This window comes from Mesoplodon bidens (genome assembly GCF_964165515.1).
Source record: "Mesoplodon bidens genome assembly, chromosome: 15".
NCBI classification, from domain to species: Eukaryota; Metazoa; Chordata; class Mammalia; order Artiodactyla; family Ziphiidae; genus Mesoplodon; species Mesoplodon bidens.
The window spans coordinates 28,847,140-28,862,081 of record NC_138171.1 but is presented as its reverse complement, the minus strand read 5'-3'; the positions used below and the strand labels follow the sequence as shown (position 1 = coordinate 28,862,081).

General features: G+C 47.0%; 1 protein-coding gene across 1 annotated transcript; it reads left to right on the top strand.

Annotated features, from left to right (window-relative positions):
- Positions 1 to 1,118: 1,118 nt before the first annotated feature.
- Positions 1,119 to 3,348, top strand: PDYN (prodynorphin; the record flags this gene model as incomplete). The annotated part of the gene is made up of 2 exons (XM_081256861.1): positions 1,119 to 1,247; positions 2,646 to 3,348. 2 exons carry the CDS (start codon positions 1,119 to 1,121, stop codon positions 3,279 to 3,281), a joined length of 765 nt encoding a protein of 254 aa, XP_081112987.1. The 3' UTR covers positions 3,282 to 3,348.
- Positions 3,349 to 14,942: the final 11,594 nt, after the last annotated feature.

Sequence of the window (14,942 nt, the reverse complement as noted above, 5' to 3'; positions counted from 1 at the left end):
GGGCAAGCCTGGCATGTTTGAGGAACACAGAGAAAGTATTTCAGAGATGAAAACAAGACACAGCTCCTGCCTTCATGGAACCAAAGTCTGAAGACTCACATAGGTAATTACCAACTAGTGGACTATTTTAATGGAGGAGGCACTAGTTTCTGGGATAATACCAAGGGGGAACATCACTTCCAGCCTAGGAGATCAGGGAAAGCTGCCTGGAGGAGGTGATATCTACTCTAGGACCTAAACAACAGGTAACAGAAGAGGAGAGCAGGGTTTTCCAGGAAGAGGGACTAGCATGCAAAGGGCCAGAGGTGGGACAGGTGCTGATCCATTCATTAGGGGAATTACAGGTAGCTGGATGTGGTCGGAACCCAGAGCTGAAGACTTGGGTGTAGGGATGGAATTGAGGGTGTCCCTGACATTTAGGAGAAGGGCCAGACCTGACCCAGCCCAATGGGTCTGATCCCAGCATTGATATGCTGAGAAAGGCATTTCAAGGTGGGCAGGAGGGACCAGAGAAGGAGCTGGAGGCAGGGGGCCAGCATGGAGACAGGTGAAGGTGGAGCTATGGCCGCGGTAAGGAGAAGTGCTGGGGTGGGAAAGGTCCACAGCAGAAAGGACTGAGCTGGGGACAGCTTGGGGAGCAGGGGAAAAGGGAAGGGGATGGAAGCCTCAGAGAACACAGAGGAGCAGATAGCCACATGTCTACTGGCTGGGTGCATGGTCAGAGTGGGTTTTGATGCCTGACAGATCTTTGTCCACTTCCTAGCTGTGGGAGCAATCACTTCCCCTCTCTGAGCCTCAACTTTCCCATCTGTCTAATAGCACAACCCACATTAAGAGCTGTTGTGCAGATTGAATGTGAACACGTAAGAAAGCTCCTAGCACATTGCAGGCACTCAGCACATGTTAGTTCCCTTGCTTGACCATTGGCCTTGGGTACCCACTGCTCCTCCCTGGACCTCTGTTGTCTTGACTGTCCCACTGGAACAAGAACGGTTGCCTTGCAGTGCAGCGCTGCCAGCAGGAGCTGGCTTTGCAGGCTCAGGACACACCCCACAGAGTAGGCAATCACAGATTTAATTTCCTCTTTCTCCCTCTCCAGCAGGAAGAGCCAAGACAGAATGGCGTGGCAGGGGCTGGTGCTGGCTGCTTGCCTCCTTGCGCTCCCCTCCACCACAGCAGACTGCCTGTCCCGGTGCTCCTTGTGTGTTGTGAAGACGCAGGATGGGCCCAAACCCATCAACCCCCTGGTGAGTTTCAGGGACTCCTGTGAGTTTCCACAGATGGAAGGGACCATCTGTGTGTGGAGCCCAGAGAGGGAAGGTAGCAGGCCTGGGCAGCTGTGAGCCTGTCCTATAGACTCATCCCACCTGTGCAAGGCATGTCCTGCCGTGGTCAGCCTGGGTGCCAGGGACTTTGTTTTCCAGCCTCCTGTCCCCACCCCAGATCTTACCACCATGGGTTCACTCAGGTTTGGGACCGAAGCTCAGGTTTCCAGGGAGCCTGTTGCCTGGTAACAAGGAGTGTCATTTATGAGGTGGTGCTGACTTTGGGAGTCAGCAGCCCTAGATGAACTTTTCAGAGCTTCTCACCACCAGGCTGATAGGCATCTCCAAATCTAGTCACTCGCAGGGAAGGAGCTCTTATCACCACCCCTAGATACCAGGATCTGGTTGTCAGGATCCGAGCCTGACTCCTCTCCTAGGGCTTTAGCATCTCTTGGCTGGCCTTGCTGGCTTTACTTTGAGTCAAACTCCTCCCTGTGCCTCTCCCATGACAGCAGACAAGCTAGAGTAGAGGTACCAGGGTGCGGTGGACAGAATGTGAGCTTTGGTTCTGCCAATTTCTAGTTCCATGACCCTGGAACCCCCTCTCTGAGCCTTAATTTCCTCATCTGCAAAATGGGGGTGATTCCATGAACTGAGGATGCAAAATATTAAATATACAATTCTAGCCACTCTTTACTAGGATGCATACAGTGCACCAGGTGCTGCCCATATATGATCTCAAAAGAGCCCAGTGGTTAAACATGATGACTCATGGCATTAGAACCTGGGTCCAAGTTCCAGTACTGTCTAGTATTGTCATTGTGGTCATTGTTTCATCATCATCATCATCATCATCATCATCATCACCATCATCATGTTTAACTCCTCCCACTGCTATGAAGTAGATACTATCATCCCTCTAGGTTTGATGAACCCTTAAACATCCCCTCATATGTGTTCTTTCCACCATTCTGCATTGCTTCTGTCCGTCTCCATAAAGTGTTTGCAGCATCCTTCACACCTAGGAAAGGTTGGGAGAACCAACTATTCCCTCTGGAGTCAGAAGTGGATGATTATGGGTGAGCACAGCAGAGTGCTATGGGAAGATCTTATTTCCAGTTTTGCCAATGTCACCTGTAGCCATGTGCCCTTGGGGAAGCTGTTTCACCTCTCCACGTCTGTTTCTTCATCCTCCACATGAGCACAAAGTCACCTACCTCTATGTACCACTGGGAGCATTAAAGTGGGCAGCCCAGGGCTTAGTAATGTTTTTTTAATTTTCTCAGACACTGGACAGGGGACTCTCTGGGTCAGGGGCTTGTAGTTTGACAGTTTGATGGTGGTGGTATTACCGCTGTGGTCTTTTGGGGTCTTTTGCAGATTTGCTCCCTGGAATGCCAGGCCGCCCTGCAGCCCGCTGAGGAGTGGGAGAGGTGCCAGGGCCTTCTGTCTTTCCTCACTCCCTTCACCCTCGGGCTTAATGGCAAGGGAGACTTGGAGAGCAAGGCAGCTTTGGAAGAGCCCTATAGTGAGCTGGCGAAGCACACGGAGCCCTCCTTGAAGGAGCTGGAGAAAAACAGCTTCCTTCTCAGAACCCCAGCAGAGGAGAATGATCTGAGCAGCAGCCTGGCAGAGAAACTCAGGGGTCTCTCTGGCAGGCTGGGGGAGGAAGCAGAGTCTGAGCTGATTGGGGGGGCCCAGCCGAACGATGGTGCCATGGAGGCTGGAACACTGGATTCCGATGAGGAGGACCCCAAGGAGCAGGTCAAACGTTACGGGGGCTTTTTGCGCAAATACCCCAAAAGGAGCTCAGAGGCGGCTGGAGATGGGGATGGGGATAAGGTGGGCCATGAGGACCTGTACAAGCGCTATGGGGGATTCTTACGACGCATCCGTCCCAAGCTCAAGTGGGACAACCAGAAGCGCTATGGCGGTTTTCTCCGGCGCCAGTTCAAGGTGGTTACTCGGTCTCAGGAAGACCCCAATGCCTATTACGAAGAGCTTTTTGATGTGTAAACACCTCTCCATCGTGGAGTTGAGTCTGGAGCTTCCCGTAATGCCCTTCCAGATTGGAGTGAACGCATTCATCTGCCCCTATAGCCCCCATCCCTACTCTCAGTTCAGCATTGTCTATAAGACATCCAAACCTAGCCTGCCTCTCTTCTGCCTGGGTGCAGTGTTTGTCTGGGTCAGTGAGGCGGGAGGATGGAGATTCCCCTCTCCAATAGGCTTAGCGCTTGGCTCCGACCCTACAACTCTAAAACTACCACCAGCAGCAGCTTTTGGTATCAATCCCATTCATGTGACTCCCCAACTCCAGGAATCCAGACTGACCTCTTGATCCCTCTGGATCTATGACCAGGCATTCTGATCAATGCCCCTCTCAGAAGAAAAACGAGCATTCCCCTTCTCATGCAGATATATTCATTTATATAGTATATGCATGTATCATAAAACATACAAAAGGTAGAAATTTAAAACAAGATAGATAAATAAAAATCCTAACATTTTATTCTCAGACCTCAAAAGATCTCCCTACAATGGAGACCATGCTTTAGGTAAAAAGCTTAAACATTGTCTTTTATTGGAGCAGGTATTCCTACACTAGAGTTCGGGCTCCCAGTGGGTTAAATATTCAGTCATTGTACTCTGAGTTCACATGGTTTAGAAACACACCTTTTGAGAACCCAGTTCCTGGACTCCAGTCCATGTTGGTACCCTGCACAGCGTCCAACTTCTCACAGGAGAGGAAGAGAGTGAAAATCCCTTTCTAAAAGGGTTAGTGAGATCAGCTCGCCTTCTGAATGCTGAAATGATCAAGGCGGGGAGCGAGGCAAACCAATCTGTTCTGTGCAACAGACTCAAAATGTGGACCCGTTCCCTCATCCCTCATTAAACAAATTAAACTGATCGGAATCACACTCCAAACCCTGGATGAACCGACGCTGAGTCAAGTTGATGAGGTTAAGCACAACCATGTTCTTGAGTCGCTGAATCTGCCTCCAAGAGTCCAAGCCATCTGGACAAACATATGCATTGGGCCTTGGGTTAGGGAATCCAGAAGCAACAGCTAGAGAGAGGAAGAGGGCCTCTTAACTCCCATGGTGATTCTTTCCTCTTAATGCCTCAGAATAAAACTAGAAAGTGGAATGAAATGATTAAATGCTTGAGGACAAATGAGTTCCCTTGATTCAAATAACCCGGAACAGAGGCAGGGACCTTAATCTAAGTCCTCTTCTCTGTCTCTCTGCCTTTCTCTGTCTCTGTCTGTCTCTCAAATCTCTCAATCTCTCCCTCCCTCCCTCCCTCCCTTTCTCTCTTTTTCTCTCTCTTGTCCCCAGGCACTGTGGTTTGGATTGTGGATCCAGGAAGCTGGTCTGGATGGGGAGGAAGTGAACTTGAGTTTGGTTATTTTGTATAAGATGCTACTGAGCACACCTCTTCATGCACAACCCTCACCTCTCATGATGTTCTGAAATGTATAGATTGTTTTCGAGTTACTTTGTGTGCTTTTCAACACCTCGTTTTTGCAATTTACTTGGAATTTCCTTGGTTCTTCGCAAGCCTGTGTTATTTCCGACTCCTCCAGTACAATAAATAAAAGAAAGACGCTGATGTGTGTGTGTGTGTGTGTGTGTGTGCGCGCGCACACATGCACCTTAGTCCCCAAGAGTGATAAGACCTTTTGCAGAAAAGAGTGCTGGGGAATGAAAATATATATATAAACACATACACACACACATTCAAGTCAGAAAACGAAATGTAGGATAACAGAAAGAGCACAAACTTAGGGTGCCATAGCCCTAAAGTTTGTTGAAAAGTTGAAAATCTGTTTGACCTTGGGTAAGTCATTTGACCTCTCTGAGCCTTTGTTTCCTCCTCTGTAGAATAAAGATGAACAATACCAATTTTTTAAGGTGGCTGTGAGGGTTAGGTGTGATCAAATATGCAAAGCTCCTAGGACATAGTGAGCACTCAGTAAATGAGAGTTTTCTTTCTCACATTGTCTTAAGTAACAGTGACAAAGCTCAAGCATCCAGCAACACAGTGGGGAAAGGAAAGAGGAGTGCTGTCTCCTATGCTGGCTGACCAGGCAGGAGGGACAAATGTTTCCAGACAAGGTGGGGGTGTGTGTGCTAGGGATGAAGAATACTCTAGAGAATGGGTGGCACAGTGTCCTTTACTAAAATGACATCTTTCTTTAAATGGCATAGATGTCTTTAAGTAGAGCTAGAAGATACAGTGGCTACAGACCTCATGGCTTCCACTTGGACACTGGCTTTCTTAGTGACTTCATAGAAAATACAGAGTCAGGGAGATCTCATTCATTCCCTCATTCCTTCAACAAAGTAATTGAAAGCCTTTGGCCAGGTGCTGGAGGTACAGGAAAATAAGATGGATAAGGTCTCAGCACTTATGGAATTTATAGCCTAGTGGGGAAGACAGAAAAAAACAAGTAAAATATAAATATAAGATTAAAAATAAACTTAAATTGAAATGAAATTTAAAATATTGGTAATTGTTGTAAAGGAAACGATTGGGATTTGGTAATAATGGGTAACATGGGTAGGGGAGGAATCTCCCTAAGGTATTCAGGAAATCCTTCTCAAGGAATATTCCATTCTTGATAGTCATAGGATCATCAAGTTGGAAGGAACCTAAGGTTGGGATTATCTCCTCCAACCACCTACCCTGTGCCAAAATTGACACACTGATAAGAAATTTCAGTCTGCTCAAACACTTTCATTGACTTGGACTTTACAACATATTGCTACTCCTTAATGATTCCATACTGGAAAGTTCCATCTTTATCTTGGGTTAAAATTTAGGTTTCTGTCACTTTTACCCATTGGGTCCTGATCCTGCTGTCTGCTAGCCCAGGAGATTCTCTAAGGAAGACTTTTCTATTACTTGCAAACAAATGGCTCCTAACCATCTCAAACAGGTTAAAGAAGCAAAGGAAAAACAAAAAACAAAAAAGGGGAATTTGTTGGCTCACACAAAAGAAAGAGACAGGATCTTTAGCTTCAGGTAGAGCTTGATCCAGGGGCTCAGTAAGGACACCAGCACCTCTATTCTCCTCTGTGTTGGACATGCTTTTAAGATGGCTGAGAGCAGCTCCAGGCTATACCAGGCAGGTTCAAGTCTAGCATGCTATTCTCACAGCAAATCCCAACTAGAGTTTCACTGTACCTCATGGGCTCAAAATGGGTCAAATATCCAATTCTGAGCTAATGCCCATCATTACGCACAGATTACTATGATGCTCTGATTGGCCAGAAATGAACCACATGATCACCACCCGAGCCAGAGTTGGATTCAACCCAACTCAAAGGAGCTGGATGAGGAGTGGGAAAGGGGGTGCTTCTTGAGAGGAAAATTGGAGCATGGTTCCCAGTAGGAGAGCAAATGAATGCCAGCCCACCAAACAGGATGGTCACCACCCTGTTGAGTGAGGGTGGGTGGGTGGGGGCTAGGGCAAACTGGAGGGTGTGTACCAGGGGAATGTGGGCCTAGAGTAGCCAGATTTGATTTTTAAGACTGTAGAAATTTAGGTTGCAGTTTTTTTTTCAATGTAGGCAATTAATTTTTTTTAAAGTACTGAGCAGAACAAACAATAATGTGTTCAGGATGAGACACATTACTCTCAGAGACTACTACTTTGTGATCTTTTTTTTTTTTTTTTAACAAGAAACACTCCTCTTTTTGGTTTTAAAAATTTCATATGCTATGTATTCTAGAATGCTATTGTTCTGGACTCCCTTTTTTCGACGAATTTCTCTTGATCAAGGAGGGTTGTCCACATAAGGTGTGGCCAGGGAGGGGTCACAGAGACCTGGACTCAGATCCCACTTACCTGGGTGGCTCTGGGCAGGCCACTGTGCTTCACTGAGCCTCAGTTTCCAATCTGTCAAATGGGGAGAAAAATATTGACTTCTCTGAACAGAGGTGAGGAGTTAGTAATGTAAAGTCTGTGACACATCGGACACACAGGGGTGTGTGACACTTGTTGCTGCCCCCTCTTGAGGGGCGGTGCCTCTGATTATGTTATTCCAGATGTCACCTGAGCAAGGCGCACACCTTGGTCAGGAAGGACAAAATTCTCCTGGTGGTAAGAAAAGGACATTAAAAATTTGTTTTAAACAAATCAAGTTATAGCCTACCTGCTGTAAAGTGTACTTAATCTTAAGTGTGCAGCTCAGTGGATTCTTACATATGTACACACTCATGTGACCACCATTCAGATCGCAATATAGAACATTTCTAGCATCCCAGAGGGGTGATCTTTTTTTATGAGCTGTTTGTGACGACGGAGAGCAAGCCAGAGGAAGAATTGGAATAAAGACATCACGGGCCCTGTGGAGTTCTTGTTCTTTGTCCATGTCACCAAGGCCACTGGGCAGGGATCACAGAACAGGCGTTGGTTAAGTGATGCCAACATCCTGGTAACCTTAAATGAGCGTGTTACTAATAAGCACCCAGTCTCCACGACAACGCCGTACACCATCTCCAGTGAGGAAAGTCTTGTCATAATGATCGTGACAATCCTCATGGTCCCTCGCATTTGGATCACCCCTCCCCCACCCCAACTCCAAGCTCTTCACACAACGAGCCCGGCGATGAGGCTTGTCTATTAATTAAAGGCCCAAAAGCTGAAGACAACAAAATCCCCACGACAGTGTCAGGAACAATGGTGCCCTAATAGATGTCATTTCGGCATTTCTGATTCATGTGCTGGGTCCCTGTCTTCTCCCATTATAGCAGTGGAGATTGATAACAAAGATTTGTAATTACTCTTATAATATGTAAATTTGCACATGAGTTGCACTCCCACCCTATTTGTCTTGTCTCTAACTTAAGCCAAGCCCCATTATTCTTTGTCCCCAGGGCTCCCCTCCTCCTTAATCACCTTTGAGTTTTGCCACCTGAAAATACCCTCCTGTCTCACTCTTAACTCCCCACTACCCCAGGGTGGCTCCTGAGGGACCTGCCATGGGGCTGGGAGACTCAGGAGCGCTCTCCTGTCACTGGTAAGATCCACGCGGCGTGTGAATTTGGAGATGGAGCACTGGGCTGAGAGTCTGGGGACCTGGGGCCTGAGTGTGGTCCCGGCTGTGCTAACTGGCTGTGGGAGATGGGTTTTGAACTCTCCAGGACACAGATTTCTCATCTGTAAAACCATGTGGATGGTACCATCAGGGCTTTTGTCCTCTCGAGAACTGACACGTAATACCTGCCCCGCTTCAGGCACTGAGTCAATAACTGATGAGCAAAGCAAAGGACCCTTAGCTTCCTTGTCTGAAAATGGGGGTAATGAGTCCTACCCCGGCAGGTAGTGGGGGGGGTCACATGAGAAGATGCAGGGACCATGGCCCAAAGTTGTTGTGTAATTAGTGCTACAATACCATCCCCACTCGAATGCATCCCATAACCTGATGAGTGTTTATTGAACACCTGCTGTATACCCTGCCCTGGGGTAAAGGCAGGGGATTCAGTGGTGAATAGGCAGCGTCCCTATTTCATGGGGCTCACATTCTCCTGGGGAAGACCAATCGCCTATAAATGAAGGAATGCGTCAATGTTTCTGGTGGGTATGGTGGCTGTGCAGGAAAATAAAAGGGTAGGGAGATGCCAGTGATGATGGGCAGGAGGTGTTACTCAGAGGGGTCCCAAAGGCCTGTCTGAAGGGGGGACAGTTGACCAGAGATATGTGGGAGGTAGGCGGAGTGTTGCGGGTATGAGTGGTCAGAGCAGCATTCCAGGCAGGGGAACAGCAAGTGAGAAGGCCCAAGGGAGGGTTTGTGGTTGTGTAAAGAAGAGTCAGGAAGTGAAGGGGACAAGTGACTGCAAACCGTAGGAAACAGGCTGCAGAAGCAGACAGGCACCAATCGCGTAGGGCCTCCCGGATCTCAGCACAGGGTCCTGTTTTACACCGTTACCCCGTGGGATTAGCAGAGCCCCCTTGGTTCTCAGAGTGCCCGGGTTTGGGCAGTATGTGGTATTCTTGCCCACTCATGGGCCAAGGGGAGGACCCTGACTTTTTGCCTTGGATGAGGGGAAACACTGGAGGGTTATAAGTGCAAGACAGACATTATCTGACATGGACTTAGGGGGATCAGCCTGGCTACCACGTGGAGAGCAGGCTGCAGGGAGCATGAGGGAGTTTTCCGTGATCCTGCTGGCAAATGGTACTCTCCAAAGTGAACGTGAGGGATGCACAGTATCAGGAATGACACGGGAGCTTTTCTTTCCTGGAAGGCCCCAGGCACAGCATTCACTCCTTAACAGACAGAGATGGGCATCAGGCCCACAGTCAGGCAGCAGCAAGCTCTCAGGACTCTCAGGGGTGGTAGGTTGCACTTAAGAAATCAGTCTGCAGAAGCCAGCTCACAGCAAACACACCCCACCCCCGACCCATCTCAACCTTTAAAAATGTAGGCTCAGGAGTTTGAGCTTTGAACTTTAGGGGAGAAAAGTCCTTGACCTTGCTTTACATAAAAGATGGGTCATTGGAAAGTGTATCAATCAAATTTTTGCAAATCGAATTATATTTTAATGCACTAGGGAGTACTGCCGTTCAATTGTCTTATTGACTTTACAGATGACCACAGCGTCTCTTGCCCACTTAGGAACATTTGAAAAACTCAGCAAAGCATCAGTGTTCAGATATCAAGTGTTTACTGAGCCCCAGGGCCAAGGCCCGGGGTGATCCAAACGTGGATAATCTTTGCCCTCAGCAGGGAAGACCTTGTAGAGCAAGTAACTATGAAAAATAAATGAAGAGTTACTCTGAGGATGAGTGTGTAACAAAGGGAGCTGCAGGGCTGGAGAACAGGGGCCTGAAGATGCCACTTTGAAACTGAGATCTGGAAGAGCAGGGGTTGGCCAGGTGGGAATGTCGGTGGGTGCAGGGAGGGTTTTCAGTGGAAGGAGCAGCTTGGGCCGAGGTGAGAGGAGCACTGTGCACAGGAGAGTCCAGAGGAAAGCCAGGGTGCTGAGCAGGGACATGGAGAGGAAGCTTGATCATGCAAGACCTGAAGGTCATGCCGTGATGGGTAGGCTTTATTTTAAGAACAAGTGAGTAAGTAGAGGATTTTAAGCAAAGAAGTGACATGTTCAGATGTGCTGAATCAGAGTTTTCTGGAACAAGGTCAGGAATACGTATTTCTAGATAAACCTCCAACAAAGAAAAAAATATCACCTTTGATTCCATCTCTTAGGGATAGCTGCGATCACTTATAGCATTATTTCCTCCCAGGCTGGGTTCTCTGCTTGTCTCTGAACACTGAATGATATGCTTTTCTCATTTAGCATTATATGTCTTGAGCATTTTTTACACATTCTTCATACGTGTCATTTATAAATCTATATAATCATAATAGTTCACAAATTGGATACACTATAATTTACTCAAGTATTTCCTGATGGGAGAGGAACTGAACATCATGTCTGGGATATTCCTGGGGTTGTGCCTTTGCTCCGTTGCTATTTATTTATTTATTTATTTTTTTGCCGTACGCAGGCCTCTCACTGTTGTGGCCTCTCCCATTGCGGAGCACAGGCTCCGGACGCGCAGGCTCAGTGGCCATGGCTCACGGGCCCAGCCGCTCCGCAGCATGTGGGATCTTCGCGGACCAGGGCACGAACCCGTGTCCCCTGCATCGGCAGGCGGACTCTCAACCACTGCACCGCCAGGGAAGCCCCAGTTCAACTTAGTTTTTAAAAACTTCTGTGAATGAATTGACTAAAGAAGGAAATGTTATATTACTACCATGAGTGGAAAGCCAGTATTGTATTCTATTAATAGAAATGGTACAGCAATGGTTCAAAGAACAATATTGTGAAGGACCAGCACGGGGCCAAGACTGGTAGAGAGAAGGAAGATTTGCAAGCATGGAGGGATGTTGAAGACTGGCATCCGGGCTTCCCTGGTGGCGCAGTGGTTGAGAGTCTGCCTGCCGATGCAGGGGACATGGGTTCGTGCCCCGGCCGGGAGGATCCCACATGCCGCGGAGCGGCTGGGCCCGTGAGCCATGGCCACTGAGCCTGCGCGTCCGGAGCCTGTGCTCCGCAATGGGAGAGGCCACAGCAGTGAGAGGCCCGCGTACCGCAGGAAAAAAAAAAAAAAAAAGACTAGCATCCGATGGAGCCTTTCCCTTTAATAGAATCAGAAGGTTTCAAAGAGTGTTATAAACTTTCTCCTTTGGGTTCCTGGTGGGAAAGCTGGGGTCCTCATCGCTGAGGTAGTGGTTTTCGTTGAGGGCTGAGGTAGCCTGAGATCATGGCTTTGTGCGCTTGGCAGTGAGTTTGGAATTTACTCTGAGGGTTTTAAGTGTTGGAGCAGTGCTGCTATTTCCATGGGACGGATGCTGCCTTGTGCTGTCGGGTGACTCTCTCAGTCATTGTTCTTCATGGGGACTAAAGGCCAGCTTCCTGTTGTTCTGGGGTTCATGCTCTAGAGGATGAGACCGTGACAGTAAAACCCCATTTTAACTATACAAGTGCTGTCAATGCTTTAATTGTTAAAAAATTAATACATTTTATTTTTTTTAGTTTTAGGTTTACAGAGGAAAATGAATGAAAGTACAGAGTTCCCATATACCCCTTCATCTCCCCCAATACACAGTTTTCTGTTATTAACGTCTTGCAATAGTGTGATACCTTTGTTACAACTCATGAACCCATACTGATACATTATTATTTGGGTTCACTCCTTGTGCTGTATTTTCTATGGGTTTTTACAAATGTATAATAACGTGTATCTACTACTCCAGTATCGTATAGAATAATATTGATAGTTTCACTCCCTAACCACCGATCTTTATTGTCTCCACAGTTTTACCTTTTCCAGAACGTTATGTAGTTGGACTTACACAGTGTGTAGTCTTTTCAGACTGGCTTTTTTCACTTAGTCATATGCATTTAAGATTCCTTCATGTCTTTTCATGGCTTGATAGCTCATTTCCTTTTAGTGTCGAATAATATTCCATTGTCAGATGTACTGCAGTTTATTTTTTCATTCACCTACCAAGGGACATCTTGGTTTTAGCAATTATGAATAAAGCTGCTATAAATATCTGTGTGCAGGTTTTTGTGTGCACGTTTTCAACTAAGAGCTTTAATTTTTATTAAAGTTATAATTTAATTCTTAAGGTTATTTTTCTTACCTCTGATGGGTTGGGATAAGATGGGACGGGCTGGCTCTTTTGACAACACAATCAGGGAAGACCTAAAATAAGGCCTGAAGGGTGGGGAAGGAGCCAGCCATGGAAGATCTGAGAGGAGAATATCCCTGGCAGAGGGAACAGCAAGGGCAAAGGCCCTGAGGTAGGAACACACAGGGGCTTGAGGAAGAGCATGAGCCCAGTGTGGGGTGTGTGCAGTGGCGGAGGTGGAGAGCCAGCCAGGCCTCCAGGCCGCAGCGAGTACTGAGATTTTATTGCCAGCGCTCAGGAATGTCATCCGGGGACTTCAAGCACAGAGCGAAGGGGCTGAGAACTGCAAGGTGTTTGCAGACGTTTTCTCAGGGATCTCCCAGCAACCCCATGAGGCCTGAGCCAGTCTCTGTTTACAGATCAGGAAACTGAGGCTCAGTGCAGGAGAAGGCACACCGTCTCTGTCTAACTCAACTTCAGGGATGATGTAGCAGAGAGCACGGAAAGAGAGAGCTACAGAAGCCAAAAGGCAGCCTCTGAATATCTATCTGAGCTAAGCCTGGGCAGACAGCAAGGGTAAGAACTTAATTAGGCTGTAAGGAGATTAGTGGAGGAAGTCAGCTTTGACCTCCTGGGCACGGTGGGGAGTTCTGGGGTGGGGGGTGGGGGTTGTAGCTTCAGATCAGTCAGAATTAGGTAATGGGTATGGCCAGAATCTAATTGTCCAAGAGACAATTTCCTCTTCAGAGGAAATGGAGTCCCTTTTTGTCATGGCAACCAATTCAAAAAAGGCTCAGCCTGTGGGTCAGCAGCCAGAGGGAATCACCCTGGACACTGCGGTGTCACGTCCCAGTGTAAACCTCTAGTCCACAGGTGTATCAGGACCCAGCTCACCTGAGACCCATGACAAGAATGGTTTCAACAAGAACAAAGTTTCTTTCTCATGAAAAGGTCAGAGGTGGGCAGCCTAGGGATGTTTTATTCAGCCTTTTCTGCATAAACAAACTGCCCTAAAAGTTAGTGGCTGAAAACAATGCCAGTTTATTTCTTCCATTCTGGGCACTGGAGCAGCTCCACCCCCGGGCTTCTCCTGGGCTCAGCTGGAGGGCAGCCCGGGCTGGGAGGTCCCACTCAGCCTTACTCTCGTCCCTGCAGCTTGGAGATCCCGGCTGGGACCCTCATCCTCTCGTGGGGTCTTGGGTCAGCATTTCAAGAGGGCAAATGTGGAAGCTGTGTGTGGCCCCTATGGCCTTGCCTTAGAAGTCACCCAATGCCAATTCTACCACATGTTACTGATCAAAGCAAGTCACAGGACCAGTCCAGATTCAGGGAAGGGAAATAGACTTTGTCTCTTGATGGGAAGAGGGCAAAGTCACATTGCCCAGAGGCAATGGGACAGCAGGCATCTTCCTAACAATCTACCAGAGGCTGAAATGGGCGTTCTGTTCCATGAAGTCCCCCTACCCCAGGATACTCCCAGCTCACCACTCCACCATCCTTAGGGGGGTCCTGGTCCTCTGGGTCCAAGAGTAGCTGGACTCCAACCATCACACCCACCGTCCAGGTGGCAAGATTCAGGAATGGATAAAAGAGAGGGGGAAAGGACACACACATCAGTTGCCTTTTCAGAAAGGTTTCTTGAAGTTGGCACTTAACATTTCTGCTTCTCTCACTGGCCAGATCTTAGTCACACGGTTACACTTAGCTGCAAGGAGGCTGGGAAATACTGTCTTTATTTCAGGTGGCCAAATGCCGGTTTGGAAACTGAAGTTGTATTTCTAAGGAGGAAGGAGAGCATTTTGGGACCCAGCAGTTTCTGCCACAATATGAAACCTTTGCTCCTGAGATGGCACAGTACACTGAAGGAAGTCACCCCAATTCACTGAGGAGGGAGACTGATCCTTCACTAGGCAAATGCCTGTAACCCAGCAAAGGTTTACAAGTCTAACCCATATCATTATGTATTTGGTATTCAAAGTGTTCATAACATTGAAGTGACTTCTTTTGGCATATTAGAGTATGAACAAATTAGCCTTTGACTTCAATTTAAAAATGTGTAATTGATTTTAGACTCATGACTCTTCTGTGGAGAAGCATACAAATCTTCTTACACTAAATTTATAAATGATATCAGAATGTGTAAGAGATCTTGAGATTCACTGTATGTATAAGTTTTTAAATTAGATTTTCCAAAGTAGTTTAAGTACTCTGGAAATTTATGCTTGTCAGGTCAGGCAATGGAAGTGTTTAAAAAAGGAAATTGAATGTGTTAAATTAGTAAGTGGTATGTAAAGTGTTGAAGATAATTTAATTAACCAAGTTTGCAAATGGGATGGATCATTTAACTGAGTATGAGTGGATTGGTCATTAATCAAAAGCCCCTTAAAAGTGACTGCATAGAAATAGAATAATGGTTTGTAAATTGAACTTAAATGCTTAAGAATGACTACTTTTTTTTTTAAGCTACTGTAATACAATGAATATTAATTAAATAACAAGTACTCACAGGGAACTTTTTCTG